At 56.8% G+C, this 15,427-nt stretch overlaps 1 protein-coding gene across 5 annotated transcripts; it reads right to left on the bottom strand.

Moving 5' to 3' along the window:
- Window positions 1-1,015: 1,015 nt before the first annotated feature.
- On the bottom strand, window positions 1,016-14,426 carry BRAT1 (BRCA1 associated ATM activator 1). 5 transcript variants are annotated; one of them, XM_087417487.1, is made up of 14 exons: window positions 13,886-14,426; window positions 13,434-13,788; window positions 10,370-10,524; window positions 7,835-7,979; window positions 6,969-7,341; window positions 6,616-6,732; window positions 5,283-5,374; window positions 4,196-4,314; window positions 3,933-4,119; window positions 3,644-3,717; window positions 2,884-2,986; window positions 2,648-2,746; window positions 2,290-2,465; window positions 1,016-1,929 (listed from the first exon to the last, which is right to left on the bottom strand). In XM_087417487.1, the coding sequence occupies exons 2-14, from the start codon at window positions 13,558-13,560 to the stop codon at window positions 1,234-1,236; spliced, it is 2,463 nt and encodes an 820-aa protein (XP_087273613.1). In that variant the 5' UTR covers window positions 13,561-13,788; window positions 13,886-14,426; the 3' UTR covers window positions 1,016-1,233. The 5 variants fall into 5 exon arrangements, with proteins under 5 accessions (XP_087273613.1, XP_087273611.1, XP_087273612.1 ...); XM_087417485.1 differs by having other exon boundaries at window positions 7,835-7,982; window positions 13,886-14,425; XM_087417486.1 differs by having other exon boundaries at window positions 1,016-1,932; window positions 13,886-14,425.
- Window positions 14,427-15,427: the final 1,001 nt, after the last annotated feature.

Here is a 15,427-nt window from a genome sequence, read left to right as displayed (position 1 = left end):
TTTGCTGAGGAAGACCGGCTCTGAGCTAACATCTATTGCCAATCCCCCTCCTTTTTTATTTTTCCCCCCAAAGCCCCAGTAGATAGTTGTATGTCATAGCTACACATCCTTCCAGTTGCTGTATGTGGGACGCGGCCTCAGCATGGCCGCAGAAGCGGTGCGTCGGTGCACGCCCGGGATCTGAACCTGGGCCGCCAGTAGCGGAGCGCGCGCACTTAACCGCTAAGCCACGGGGCCGGCCCCTCTTCTGCTACTTTGGATTTAACTTTGCTCTTCCTTTTCTAGTTTCCTAAAGTTGAAGCTCAGATGACTGATGTTAGGTGTTTCCTCTTTTCTCACGTACGCACTCAATGCTGTAAGTTTCCTTCCTAATCCTGCTGCTGCTGCATGCACACATTTTGATAAGTTACATTTTCCTTCAGTTCAAAATATTTTTTAACTAAAGACTCTTGAGATTCTTCTTTGACCACAGTGGCACTTCAGAACACAAGGGCATTTACCTCTGGGAGGCAAACCGTGAAATCCCCATTTTACAGACAAGGAAACAGGTTCTGAGAGGAAGTGACTCGCCCAGGGTCAGATGGCCTGGAGATGCAGAGCTGGGACTGGTGCAGCTGCCTGGGCCCCTGGGGACTGGCCTGGATCTCAGCTCCCTGATGTTACCACCAACAGCTCTACCTGCCTGGTCAGTTGAGACGGTGGGCTTTGAACTGCTACAAGCTCGGGGTGATCCTGGGGGTTCAGGGCTGGAAACCTGGCCTTGGTCAGACCTGGGTCACGATTGTGAGGGGCCAGGGTCCAAAGCCAGACACTCTCCAGCCTCAACTATTTGTTCTCTGACCCCTGGGCGTTGCTGGGGCACAGCGGGGTCCAAGTGGAGACCCCTTCCCCCCACACATACCCACGAAGCAGGTGGCTGTCCTGCAGAGGGATCCCTCCTCAGATGCTTCTCCAAACCCCCACCAGGCCTGGCGCCTACCCCCAGGCAGTCTGAGGACACAGCCTGACTCTGCGGCACTGTCAAATGCCATTTATTTTGAGTAGAAAATAAGCCACTTCTTTAATAACACATCAAAACGTGGGACTCTTTGATCTTGCTGGTCTTACCTGGTCCCAGCTTCCCTGAGGGTCCCTTGTGCAGCCAGGCCAGGCTGGAGCCCTTGGGACGGCAGGGGCCCGAGGAACGGACGCGGCGCAGCAGCAGGAGAGTGGGGAGGTCTCCATGGGGCTGCCTCAGTAGCAGTCCGCCTGGTTCTCCCCCAGGACGCCCACGGCGGCCAGCACGTCCTGCAGGAGCGACTGAGGGCTCTCCTCCACATGGTCACTGCTCTCGGCCAGCGCACCCCGCAGGCCCTCCAGGTCCATGGACCTCAGCACGGCCAGCACGGTCTCAGGCTCCAGGTCCCCCAGGGGTGGGCCCTGCTCACCCGCCCGCCACCTCTGCAGGGCAGCCTCCACAGAGACCACATCGGGGCTGCCCCCTGCCTCCTGCGGGCCGCTGTGGGGAACAGTCCTGGCCCTCAGGAAGAGGAGGAGGTCACAGGACTTCTGGGCCACGGGGCGGTCACAGTCAAACAAAGCGCGGAAGGCGAACTCAAAGAGCCGCACTCGGCAGAGCACCTGCAGGGCCTGGGCCGGCGGGCTGTGCAGGGTCGCCTGGGGCGGAGCCACAGCGTAGGGGCAGTGGGAGCCAGGCTGGCCCAGCGTCTGCGCCAGGAACACCAGCGCAAGCTCAAGGCCCTGGGCCCGGACCTCCCAGTCCAGGTCCCGGCTTGCCGCCTGGAGCACCCTGGCCACAAACCGCTCCGTGTCCTCAGTCACGTCAGCATGGCCGTCCCTCAGCCACTGGGTGAAGACCTGCATGACAGCTCTCCGGGGGAAGCCCTCTGAGTCTTCGGAGAGGATGCGCAGAAGCTCCACGAGCAGGCTCTTCTGGAAGACAGTGAAAGGAGAGTTGGAGGGGCTGGGGGGCCGGGGCTCCTGACAGGCACAGACCACGGAGGGGAACCCCGCCAGGCAGGTCTGGACTAAGTCTGCTCTGCCTCCTTCAGGCGACGGGCCACTGGGCCCTCTGTCTGCTCTTCTATTCAATGCGGTTGACCATGTTCCAAGAGACAGGGGTGCTGCGAGTTGAGCCAGAGATTCAGAGGATGTACCTGACAGATCCCTGGCCCCAGATCACTCATGCCCGGGTGGCCGACTTGCTCACCCTGTGGGCACCAGACAGTTACACACAGACAGACGGCTGTGGGGCATGGGCTGTGTGGCAAGGGACCCACCACCTCCTACCTGCTGGCCCCCTGGGTGCTCAGGGCTGGCGGTGGTGGCGTGCAGGCCCTGGCTAGACAGCTGCCCCATGGCTGTCACTGCGCTCGCACGGACGTAACTCTCAGGGTCTCGCAGGAGCTGCTCGGCGAGCTCAGGTACTTCTGAAGTGAGGAGCACATGTCTGAAGCCGGCCTGCCCTGGGGGTACAAGGGGCCACAACCAGCTGTGAGCAAGGGCTGAGCCTGCAGCCTCCCCGCTGGCTTCCCTGAGGGCAGCCTAGGTGGTCCAGGTTCCCAAAAGCCAGTAAGAGGTGATGGGTATGTCAAGGTTGGGACTGCCCTCCCACAGGCGGGCCCCCCGCCCCCCGCCCTTCACTCACCTCCCCAGTGTCTGGTCACTTGGGTCAGGAACTCAAGGCCTGAGTCCCTGACCTCCCAGCAAGGGCTGCACAGGCGCTTCTGCAGCACAGGGAGCAGCTCTGGAGAGGGAGGAGTGGCTCAGAGTGGCCAGGGTCGTGCCCGCTCTGCCTTGGGGCCACCTGAGCCTTTCCGCCCAGCACCCAGCTGCCTCCTCCAGTGACTCCCTCAGTTTACCCCTGGGAGGGGCCACAATTACCTCTGAGGAACAGCTGGGTGTGGGGGTCCAAATCGCAGCAGCCAGGGGTCTTGGGGGAGCTCAGGAGCCATCGGAGCGTGGCCTGGAAGGCCTTCTTCAGAACCTGCAGTGGGCAAAGCGAGGCTGCAGGGCCACGATGGGGGAGCCGGCCCACTCCCCCCAGTCTGCCTCCCCGTGCTCCCGTCCCCGTCCTGGGGCACGAGATGGGGACAGGGTGCAGGGAGAAGGGAATGCTCGGCTTCATTTTTACAAGGCAGAAGCATCAGGAAGCAGCAAAACGGGCACCCCAGACATGAGAGAGAGAGAGGAGAACGCAGCTCTCGTCAGGATCCCCCACTACTGGGGAAATGGAATTTCTGCTCCAAGACACGAAAAACTATCCATGGCACCTTTTCCTTAAAGCCACAGGAACCCGCCAGGGCTTTTACCCAAATCCCCCATGGTCTGCCCGGGGATGCTAACTCTGCCCCCGCCAGAACCGGCTCAGCCGCAGGCGTGAGAACGGCTCCGTCTGCAGGAGATGTCCATCAGGGTTGGGACCCCCAGTGCAGGGCCCGGGGCTCCAGCTCACTTCCCTTGTCGAGAACCTCTCCTGCTGTCCATGGCCCGGCACCCCGGTTCGCGGTCTTCACCCGTGTGGCCTCCTGCCCCTCGAAACCCACTTTACAAAGCGACTCTAGCCCCAGTGAAAGCCCCTTTCTGAGAGGCCTACAGGGGGTCCCTCTGCCTCTGCCCCGTACCCCACCCCCCGTGCCCGTACCGTGGCGCTGGAGTCGGGGCTCCTGAGGTGCTCCAGGAGGACAGAAAAGACCTGCGTCACCAACTCCTGGGGGCCTGAGACAGACGTGGATGGGTGAAACACCCCAACCTCCCGCCCCCAGGGCCTCCCCAGCACAGGAGGAAAGCAGGGGACAGAACCCAGGGGTCAGCCGAATGCCCCCAGAGAAGACGTGCAGGGACTAGCAGTCCTGGGACATCTCTGAGCAGCAGGGAATGTGGCTGGGGGGCTTGCCCAACACCGAGCTGTGCGAGAAAGCATCCTCACTCACCTGTCTCCTGAGACAGCGTCCCCAGGAAATCGAGGGCTGCTCGCTGGACCCGGACACAGCCCGCCAGGAGGGCACAGAGGCGGCCCCCCACGTTGGAGGCCGGGGCTGCTGAGCCATTGCAGAACCGCAGTATCGTCACCGCAGCCCCCAAAAGGGGCGCCTGGGGCCAGGGCGAGGGACGCTGGGGCTAGGGGGAGGAGGGAGGGTCAGCACAGGCCTCGAGTCCCACTGCCAGTGAGGACGCGGGCCAGGGCCACACCTACCAGCGGCTGCAGCAACTCTAGGTGGGCCAGGGTCCGGCACAGGAGACCCGCACAGGCTGACTTGGAGGAGAGGAGCGTGTCCACTGTCACCGAGTCGCCCGTGATCCCCTCCAGCAAGCCTGGAGGCCAAACCAGAAACAGCTCTCGGTTAACAGGCACCTCCTGTGTGGCCACCACTGGTCACCACCCCATGTTAGAGACCAGGACCGGAGGTTCCGAGCAGGTGGCTCATCCAGGGAGATGTCCAGACAGCCGGAGTTGGGGTCTGAACGTGTGCGCCGGGCTCTCGAGCAATCGAGTCCCAGCTCTCCCTGCAGCCCGTTCATTCCTGGGCCGGTTCCCACTGGACAGGACGCTCAGCACTCTGCTAGACACAGGGCATCCGCCAGCCACGTGGCACACCTGGGTTCTGTTCTCTAGTCCTCCACCCATTGTGCAGCTGAAGCACGACGAGTCACAGAGGAGGAAACGCACTCGCCCCTCCCAGGATCCAGACGGGTCTGGGAGGACAAGCGCCAGGCCCAGGTACCACATGGCCTAAGCCCACGGTCACCACTGACTGCCAAGGCCTAGGGTGGGGGACGAGAAGCCAGCTGCTTCAGGGGCCACCATGATGCCCACTGGGGGCGACGCTGCCCAATTAACTCTGGGGTGGGGACGTCAAGACGTGAGTGGCAAAGTCACTCCTGGGACGACAGCCTACGCCCCACCACCTTCGCTCTTTTTTTTGTGTGTGTGAGGAAGATCAGCCCTGAGCTAACATCCATGCCAATCTTTTTTTTTTTTTTTTTTTGCTATAGAAGACTGGCCCTGAGCCAACATCCATGCCCATCTTCCTCCACTTTATGTGGGATGCCACCATAGCATGGCCTGACAGGCGGTGCGTCGGTGCATGCCCGGGATCTGAACCTGGGCCCCCAGCAGTGGAGTGCACACACTTAACCACTACGCCATGGGGCCGGCCCCCACGCCACCTTCACTCTTAGTTGGGGGCAGCAAGCCGGGCTGCCCATCAGCCTGCCCTGACCCCAAGGATATGCTCAGGACCCCAGAGTCCTGCCCGCCTGTGCCTGCCCAAGCAGCATACCTGGGGGGCCGGGGGCCTGATCGGCAGCTTTCAGGACACAGGCCAGGGGCTGGAGGAGGACACCAAACGCCTGGGCCCTCAGTGCCTGTGGACTGAGGACAGAGGACACAGTGAGCATGCTCCACGACCCCGAGGTAAGCTGGCTGCCCTCCTAACGTCCCCAGCAAGTCTGGGCAAAGGGGCGGTGCTGCGGTCTGGACACCCCTTGAGAAACAGCTCCCCTGCAGGTACTGCAGGCCACTGGCATGCAACTCCACGGTAGCTGCTAGAAAGCGCCTCCCCAGGCCCCAGGAGCAGCCCCCAGGTCTGGCCAGACCTGCCCCGATGGACAGTGTCCGCTCCGAGCCACGGGGCAGGGGGATGTCCTGGAAGCCTGTCCTGCCCGCATGCTTGGGCCCAGGGGGCTGGGAGGCTAAGCTAACACATTAGAGCTTCCAGGCCGACTGCCCCATCCTTCTCTCCGCCTTCAGACCACTCCCTCTCTCAGAACATCCAGAGACCCTGGAGCCCAGAGTTGGGCTGATGTGGCACCTCCACCCCCTCTGGGGAGTGGGTCCTGAGGCCACTTCCACCCCCAACCTGGGCCAACCTGGAACCCTGGACTGACTACCTCATCCTTCCTACCTCTCTGGACCCCGCATCCTTCTAAGCATGGTGCACATCCCTCCCCCTGCAGGAAGTGTCCAGCTGCTCCTGCCTACAGGGGCCCCTCTCCGCCATCCCATGGCCCCTAGTACCCACGACAGTGGTGTGCACACAGTGGCGGTCCAGGATCCACAAGCTAAGGCCATTAGGAAGGGGGACAGAGAGCAGCTGAGTGACTGGGTCCTGGGTACAAACCTAGCCCGGCTCTGGGCAGAGCAGTTCCAAGTCTGTTTTATCTAATGTGGAGCCTACAAAGCTCTGTTCAGAAGAAGTCATTCTTTTTTTTTTGGTGAAGATCAGCCCTGGGCTAACATCCCTGCCAGTCTTCCTCTATTTTGTACATGGGACGCTGCCACAGCATGGCTTGATGAGCAATGCATCAGTCTGCACCCAGGGCTCTGAACCTGTGAACCCCGGGCTGCCAAAGCAGAGCACACGAACTTAACCACTACGTCACCGGGCCGGCCCCAAGAAGTCCTTCTGTCACTAAAGAGAGTGCAGAAGCCACAGCCCACAGCAATGCCTTGGGATAATGGGATGCTGCCCGGCCACACCCCCATGCAGCCACACCCTGGACACCGCCTCTGACTGTTCTCTGGTTTCGGGAGCTCCCTAAAGTTCCCTAACCACAAGGGCCACACTCGAGACCTCTCTGCCTGCCTCACACAAAATGAACCCCAGTCCTTACCAGTCCTGCAGTTTCAGGATCCCCAGAGCCAGAGGCCCTGCTTGTGTGGGGCTCAGATGTCTCAGAGTCTGTGCTAATGTCTCCCACAGGCCACAGTCAGAACTCAACACAGGAGACCTGCAGAGACGGACCCCAGAAAGAGAAAACTACTCCTCTGTCCCAGCCACCAAGGCCCCTACAGGGTTTAGCGGGGTGGGGCGCACCCTGCACAGACGGAAGGCCCTGCCCAGGTGTGCGGGCTTTCAGACCCCCTCTGGGGCCCCCTCAAGTTGAGGGAGCGCTCTCGGGGAGCCCCAGGTGCAGCAGCTGCGCCCCACTCCCGCCCGCCCCCAGCTGCGCCCCGGGGAACTGACCGGGCCACGCTGAGGAGGAGATCCACGAGCGAGTGCGCAGCGGGGAGGGGGTCTTCCTCGAGCAGACAGGCCACGAGGGGACTCAGCCGCTCCCAAAGGACTCGTGTCCAAGGGCTGTGGCAGTGCCCGAATGTGGTGGTCAGGACGTTCAGGGCCTGAGTGACCTGCGGGGGTGCCGTGGAGCGCAGCGACTCTTCCAGGTGACCCACAATCTTCTGGGCACACGCCGGCCAGTCAGGAGCCTGCAGGCTGGGGAGTCCCTCGGCCGGGCCTCGCATGGACAAGCCCAGGATGTGCGCCAGGAGTTGCCCGGCTGCTGAGGCCACAAACAGGCTGGAATCTCCCTGCAGGGAGAAGACGGTGTCAAGGGCACCTGGGGAGGGGACACGGGGCAGGGAGAGAAGAACACAGGGTTCAGCTGGAACACAGTCCTTGGCAGACGGCAGGGATGCTAAGACCACCGAGCGGCTTCAATCTTGGACTTCAGAACCTCAGGGCAAGGGCCTGAACACTGCTGACTGTGGGAGGCGCCATTAGAGGCTCCAACCTCCCCTCTGCTCAGAGGCAAGAGAACGGGAACTGGAGTTTCACAGGGTGAGTGGCTTTAGACCCTTGAAACTTTTGATTCTTTCCAATTAGTTTCACAGGCACCCAGCTGCTGGGTCTGACCTACAAGCCAAAGGACCATGTAACACCCTCGAGGGGCCTGTAACCCTCCGGTTACTCCCTGTACTCCTCTGTGAGATCACAGACACTTTCACAGGTGAGAAGACCGGGCCCAGCAAGGTGCAGTGACTTCCCTGGGGCCACACAGCACCAGGCACGCGAGGCCACAGACTGAAAGCGGGGCAGGCAGGGGCACTCACCGCAGTCAGCCAGGAAGTGCAGGGCGCTGGGGTGCTGCGCCAGGGAGCGCAGGCCCTGGATCCAGCCGCTACGCACGGTGGGGGCAGTCCAGGCTGCTTGGCCAACGGGTCCCGCCTCCCCAAAGAGCCCGGGCAGCAGCTCCCCCTGCTGGAAGGCAGAGAAGCAAGTGGTGACCTGGGCATGTTCCCAGGGGACAGGCAGATCAGAGATGGCTTTTCTGTCATTTAGGCTGCTCGAGGCACGCTGGGGAACTTTCTCACGCTCTGCAATACCAAGAGCCCGAGCCACTGGGCAGCTGTGCTTCTGGGAGGTGGAGGGTGGCCACCAGTGCCAGCCACAGCCTACCGGACTCCTGAGCTTGGCATGTGGGCCTGCCAGGACACCCACCCTCCCCCAATGCCCCAGCACGCCAGGTGTGTCAGGCCTGCCCCGCCCACGCCCATGTTCAAACCCTTTACAGCCCAGCTGTGAGCCCAATGCCCCCAGGAAGCTGACCCCCTGCTGGCAGTGGCTAACCCCCAACTCAATCCCCTTGGCTTGTGGATGTCCACGGTGCAATCACTCACTGTCCTACATTTCCTGCCACGTGCCTAAGACTCTTATTCACCGCTGGGTTTCGGCGTAGTGTGTGGGAAATGCCGGTGCTGCCTCTTACTAACCGAGCCCCTCACTGGTGTAGTTATTCACTCTGAGCCTCGCCTGTCTCCAGGATAGAAATGCGGGCAAGGCCTGTGGCATTCTGTTCAGCTTCGGCCCCACTCTTAATGGACAGGAACTCTCTAACCATCTCAGACTCCAGGATAAGGGACCACAGGGCCTCGGACACACACTTCCAGTCACTCAAGAATCGAAGTCTACTCTACGATGGCCAGGAGCCCGAGGGGGTGCTGCTGCTGGCGGTCACAGGGGAGGCCCTTCATGGGATCTGCCGTCACTGAAGGACACCCTCAAAGTTACAGCTCCTCCCCGGGAGTAGCTCACAGTCAATGGGAGGGTGCAGAGGCTCTGCCCCCCGCCTCGAGTAGACTGCACATCCCCTGCCCAGACACTATGCGCTGCGGACAGGGCCAGTGCTGAGCAGCTGGCTGACGAAGGGCCGCCAGACCACCTGGGACTCTGTGAAGAAGCAGGTGAAAAGGGGACAGGAGGCCAACCCCGTGCTGTGGGCCCCCGAGAGAGGAGAGCAACCTTTCCCCACAACTCAGAGCCTGCTCCTGGCCTGCATCCCTTGGTCCTGGCAAACAGGGACTACCTACCAGACTGAAGGGCCGTCAGCCCTGCCTCTCCAGCCTCCAAAGACACGGCTGGCCTCGGGAAGGAGGAGGAGAAATGGACAAGCAGGGACAGGACAAAGAAGCACCCAGGAAACGAACACAGCTGGAAAAGCCATGTGCTGGGGACTGAGACTTGACTCCCCGAGAAGCAGGTGGTGGGCAGATCACAAACGGTCAGACTTCTAGGGTCCAGTGTGACTTCTGCCAGTTCTGTGGGATGCTTACATTAAGCCTTCACTGTTTCCTTATCTAGGAAATGGAGATAAAGACTACTGATCTGCTTATTGGCCACAGCTCCTAGGATAACACGAAAGTGATTTTGCAGACTCTGAAGTGCTTTATAAACTGGAGAACACCACAGGTAAGGGTGGCTTACTGCACGTGAGGACAGCAAGTACAAAGTTATGCCCTAAAACACACTTCAATGTAGCGAGGTGACAGGGAACATCCCGGAAAGTCCGTCTCACGGCAAGCTGGCGCTAGGTTGGGCCCCTAGAGTCTGCAGTGCTGAACTGAGGAGCAGCCACGAATGGCATCCTAACAGTACTGGGAGGACAAGTCCCTCCCCACTACTGTCCTCTGTCCAAGGAACTCCATCACAGCATGGCTTTCCTGGCGCTCTTAGCACAGGGGGCCGAAGAAAGTGGGTGTGCCTCCTGGTGTGCAACCTGGTAAGGCTCTGTGAGATGCCCAGAATGCCATCGCTGTGACTGGTAGGACCAGACAGGCCAGCATCAGGCGTCATATAACAAGATCAGCTGTCCCCATCCAGGGGTGTGCAAGGCTGTGAGACACACAGGTCAGGGGGCTCTCCACACTCCCACATCTTGCTGCTAAGTAGAAATTCTCATCAGTCACTCACCCATTCAATAGGACTAAGTGCGAGACCCAGGGTCTCAGTTAATCCTCACAACACCCATGAGACAGCACAATTCTCATCTCTGTCACGGGAAGAAACCGAGGCTTAGGGGGCTCAGGAACACGGGCAAGTCCCTCCAGCAGGTAAGTGTCAGAGCTGAATTCAACCCCAGTTCCGTCTTATTCCAAAAAGTTCACCCCGTCACCCTATCATCATTTCTAGTGGGTTTTCAAAGGGGGATTACACTCAGGACTAAAACCTGGTGGCACAATTCAGACGCAGGGGCAAGGCACGTTTTGGAGACTTAGGGATCGTGACAGCCACCCCTGCTTTCTGTACCTGCAGGAGAAGAAAGCCACACGCCTCTCGGCGGGTCACGTAGGTGGGAGACCCAGGCTCACCTCAAGATACTGGAAGCAGTCCTCCTGGGCCGCAAATATCCCTGCAAGGCGGAGCGAGAAGGAGAGGACTCTGGCGCTCAGGTCCTGGGGTCTCAGCACTTGGAAGAGAAGCTCTACCAGGCAGGGATTCTCCTGTAACAAGAGCAGACTGGACCCTGGGGACAGGCCCAGCCGGGAAGCGTGTCACCAGGGGCAGAGCGCCGCCTGTCCCCCAAACAACCACTCTTCTGGCAACTCCCAGACCCCTGCTCTCTCAAGCTGTAAGATTTCGTGTCTAACTGGGAGAAAACATTTGCAACAAAGGATTCCTAACTTTAACTCCACGAGGGAGGACACGCTAGAAGGCCAACACTTCCGCGACAGGGAAAGGATGGGGACAGGAAATACAAATGGCCAACAAACCCGAAAAGATGCTCTGTCTCACCATCAAAAAAAAGAAACACAAATTAAAGCAGAAGACCATTTTTACCTCTCAAATGGATACTTTTTTCTTAAACTGAGAGTACTTGAGGCAAGAAGTACGAAGGGAACGTGCCTTACTCCCCAGGCCCGCGTCTGACATGCCTACACTCCACTACGCTGCCCTTCAGAAGCACCGATGGGGGAAGGCGGGGAGCGTTCCCTGTCGAGAGGCCCGCGCTCAAAGAACTACCAAAGAAGAGGGCTCAGCAAGAAGGACAAAGAAGAGCGTGAAGAAGAGAGAAGCAAGAGGCAAAGACGCCCATTAACACGTGGGAAAATCTAGACAGGCACTGACTTTAAAAACTAAATATAAATAACTTGTGAAGGGTTTTAAAACAAGATTGAATCAAAATACCAGATGCAATAACCCAGAACACTGTGCTGGGCTGGAGTTAAAGGGCTCAAAGATTCTCAGGTTGTCGGAACAGAGGATAGAGATTTGAACGAACGTCAACTTTATCCAGTTTGCATGTAAGGGGAACCACTAAAGGACGTTAAGTGGGATGCATAACTTCAAAACCAGAAGGAAGATTAGAAAAACAAAAGCTTTATCAACCCAATGGAGGGCAGAAAAGGAGGAAAAAGGAGCAAAGACAAGACATGGGAAATTTAAAAAATACAAAAGAATGGGGTGAAAACAGATTCACAGGTAACAGCTCACAAATGAAAGAGATTAAATGGTCTGTTAAAAGAAAGCGATGCTCAAATTAAATTAAGAACCAAAGGCAGGCAACAGTCTGTTTATAAGACGCGATGACGTATGACAACACAGAAAGGCCGAGAGTAACGGGCTGAGAGGGTAGCGGGCAAATTCTCATTTTAGAAAAGCTGCAGCAGCAAGAGTGATATCAGACAAAACCGACTTGACAACCAAGAGCATTAGCAGTGCTTTAGGGAGAAAGTCACTGTTCAAAGAGAAAATCCCAGAAGACATGAGTCTAAGCCTGCACACACCTAACCCAAACTCAAAGTATATGAAGAAAAAAAAATACAGAATTTCAAAGAAAAATTGTTGCCTCCACAATCGTAGTGTAAGATTTTCACACATCTCTCAGAAACAATTAAGCAAACAAATGAGCAAAAACACGGCAGGCTTGAACAACATAAACTTTAACTAAAGAACTAGTGTAGAGCCACGTTCCTTCCATCACGTAGAACACCGAGGAAAACTGAGTACACGCTGGGGGAGGAGGGAACAGAGATTAACTGCTAATGGGCACCAGGCTTCTTTCGAGGGGATGAAAATGCTGCAAAATTACATTGTGGCGATGGTTGTACAACCCTTCGAATTTACTAAAAACCACTGAATTATACACTTTAAGTGGGTCAGTTCCATGGTATGTTAATTATATCGCAAACAAAGCTGTTCAAAAATAATTGTTAAAATTTGACTACGAACTAGGCCACCCTTGAGGAGCCTACAAACACCAAAAAACAATACCATATAGCAAAATCTATAGAACATTTGCAAAATTTGTCTGTGTACTATGCTGCAATAAAAGCCTCAAGATATAAAAGAATCAAAATACAGACGTTTTCTAATTCCAACGAAATAAATTAAAAACCAATAATAAAAAGACTGAAAAAAACTCCATACTGTAAATCTAAAAGATAACCTTTTAAATAATTTGTGGGTGAAAAAAAATCATAATGAAAAGCATGAAATATCTGAACTAAGTTACAATAAAAATACTGCACAGTAAAACTTGCAGGGTGTAGCTAAAGCAACACTTTCAAAGAAATGTATAGCTGTCAATGCATATTTTAGAAAAAAGAGAAAGACTGAAATATTCAACTCAAAAGCAAGTAAAAGAATAGGGTAAACCAAAGTAAACAACAAACAGCAGAAATTAACAACATGGCATCTATCCTAAGGCAATTATCAGCCAAGAGGACAAACATTTACATGAGAAGACTTATGTACAAGGAAAGCCATTATGGCGTCATTTATAATAATAGAACATTAGGAACATATGTAAACACCCCACAATAGTGGAGTGACTGTATAAATTATGGTCCATTCATACAGCAAGTGACATACAGTCAATAAAATCAACGTGTTCCATGGGGAAAACACCCACTAGAATGGTAAGAGAGCAAAAGCAAGACACCAAAATGTATTTATGGTGTGACCTCATTTTCATGAGAAAAATACAGCTTTATGATATGTTAGGGAAAAAGGTCAGAAGGAAATAAAAACGTTGATGGTGGTTTAATTTTCCTCTTTACTCCTCTGTGTTGTTCAAGTTCTATTTAAAGACTACGTATTACTTTCATAATCAGAAGGAAAAGCTAATTTCTTAAAACAAACAAAAAAACACAACGAGAACAACAAAATAAGTTTGTCCGTGCCTTTTGCAGCCATCTAGCATGAACCGACCAACGGGAGGCCTGAATCAGGCTGGAATCAGCTAAGAACTTCAACCTCAAACTCTCCTGGTCATTCCCTCAGGCTTCAGTGTGATGTGTCACCAATTAGCCAGGTTGAACCTTTCGGATGTGAAGGAAGGACACCAGACGGACGCTCCTTCCCTAGGACAGGGAGCCCCGTGTACCCTCTGGCCTCTGGGGAAACAGTCAACAGGAGCACCCTCACCCTTACCTGCTTCACTTATCGTCTTAAACCAGTCCAGCAGCTTCTCCAAACAGGTGTCATCTGCCACGGGCTGCCTAGGGTCCGCCAGAACAGAACAGAGAGCTGGGAGAAGCCGGGAGCACTCCGGGTCCATGATGAGGCCGGAGATCCCTACAAAAGAAACGTCAGGGCCAGACCCCACCTGCCCTACTCACAGGCAGCCCCCATGCTTGCTCAGGCCCCAGAACTTCCACCTCAGGCCAGGCAGCTGGAAGATCACAATCCTCAGAGGGAAACTCCAAGCTGCCAGGATGGATGCAAAGCCTCAGCTAGGTTGGGGCTGGAGGCAGTCAAGAGCAAGCAGGGCCAAGTCCTGGCCACCCTGGTTGGAAAGAAGTCTGGTGTAAACCATCAGGCCTCAGGAACTCAAAGTCTGCCAACCTTGAACCCTGGTGGGAGGGGAACAGCATGATGCTCACCTAGGCTGCGGGGCCACAGTCAGGGGTGTGTGCGCGTTCTGGGGCCAGCCACGCGCACAGAGGAAGAGCGTCTCAGTCCAGGTTGGAAGTGTCTGTCTGTTCTGTCCCTCCTGGGGTCAGTGCGTCTGCATCTGACAACTCTGCAGCTAGCAGTGTGCGCGGAGGGGAAGGCGCTCTGTCCACTATCGGTCCCTCCCGGGCCGGGGTGTGCACCAACGTGTCCAGCCTGGGAGGGGACAGGGAAGTCCGTCGGTCCGGTGGTCAGGGAGGGCTCTCGCGGGGGGGCGGTGACTCTGTCTGTCGGGGTCAGGAGTGGGTCTGCCTGGCCTAGGGCATCCGTCTGTCCCTCCTGGGCGAGGCTAGGTCTCTGCGGAAGGAGCCCTCCCTGTGGACCCCGCCGCGGGTCGGGGCCGCCCGGAGGGTCCGGACGGGGCGCGGGCCGGCGGCCGCAGTCGGGCCAGAACCCAGCCCATGCGAGCTGGCCCCAGGATGCTTCCCGACCCCGCCCGTCCTAGGTCCCAAGCCCCGACTGCACGGGGTCAGCCACAGCGACCGCGACCCTACCCAGCACGCTCCTCACCCACTCCGCGCCCGTCCGTCGCCGAGGCCCCGCCCCGACCGCGCCACCTCCGGGTCCGGAGGGGGCGAGGACGGGGATGGCTTGGGGAAAGGTGAAAGCTCCCCTAGCGGCCACTCTGAGAGCCCAGAGTGCCAAGACTTGGGGAACGAGCTCAAACTGAGAGGCACTGGGGACAGGCCGGCGCCAAATCGGTCGCCCCAAGCCATCACCCCCACTGGGTCGCTCAGTGGTACGTGCCCAAGCGTCCGGCACACACTGCGCCCGGAAGGCGGGGCTTCCGGAGGACGGGGTGGGGCTACTCCCGGAAGGGGCGTGGCCCCGCCGCCAGGGATCACATGTCAGGGCGGGTGGGAAGCTCGTGCTGCAACGAGGCGCCTTCATCACTTGTGCTAAACTCTCGTCCTTTGGCCTAAAAACTGGGTTCTCGGGGGCTTTCAGCTGTGTGCTGGAGGTTCTCAAAACCAGTGGATAAAAACAAGGCTCATCTTCCTATACCGTCAGTTTTTCAGCAAGATTGGGGGAAACACCACGTATATAGGAGGACATGGAAAGGAGGATTCCTATGGGTGTTAAAATAAAAAGGAAACTTTAAAAATACAGACTTTGATGGGGGAACTACTTGGGACAACCAGCCTCCCTTATACACACACACACACAGACACACAAACACACACCCCTTAGAACTATTGGGGTGAAAAGGTTTGAACTGCACAGTTATCTTCCCTGAATTGTGATTCCTCCTTGTGAAAATGGGGATACTAATATTCGCCTGATTGGGCAGTTGTGGGGGAAAACATCTTACAGTAGCATTGTGCTAAGTGCTTCACTTAATATAAACTCAGGTGATTCTGCAGCAGCTCTATGAAGGTGGGTTCTGTTACCATCCTTTCAGATGAGGAAATTGAGGTGCAGAGAGGCAGACTCCTAAGGTCTCACAGCTAGTGGGCTGGCACAGCTTGGAA

The sequence above is a fragment of the Ceratotherium simum genome, chromosome 26, assembly GCF_057802395.1.
Source record: "Ceratotherium simum simum isolate JZ-2026a chromosome 26, ASM5780239v1, whole genome shotgun sequence".
Classification (NCBI taxonomy): Eukaryota; Metazoa; Chordata; class Mammalia; order Perissodactyla; family Rhinocerotidae; genus Ceratotherium; species Ceratotherium simum.
This window is presented reverse-complemented; position numbering and strand designations above follow the sequence as displayed.

Coding starts and splice junctions, on each gene's coding strand:
- BRAT1 (XM_087417484.1), bottom strand. CDS start 13,560: ATGGACCCGGAGTGCTCCCGGCTTCTCCCAGCTCTCTGTTCTGTTCTG. Junction 2,987..3,643: donor GCCCCGACTCCAGCGCCACG/GTACGGGCACGG, acceptor TGCCCACTGCAG/GTTCTGAAGAAGGCCTTCCA. Junction 2,747..2,883: donor CACCCAGCTGTTCCTCAGAG/GTAATTGTGGCC, acceptor CTCCCTCTCCAG/AGCTGCTCCCTGTGCTGCAG.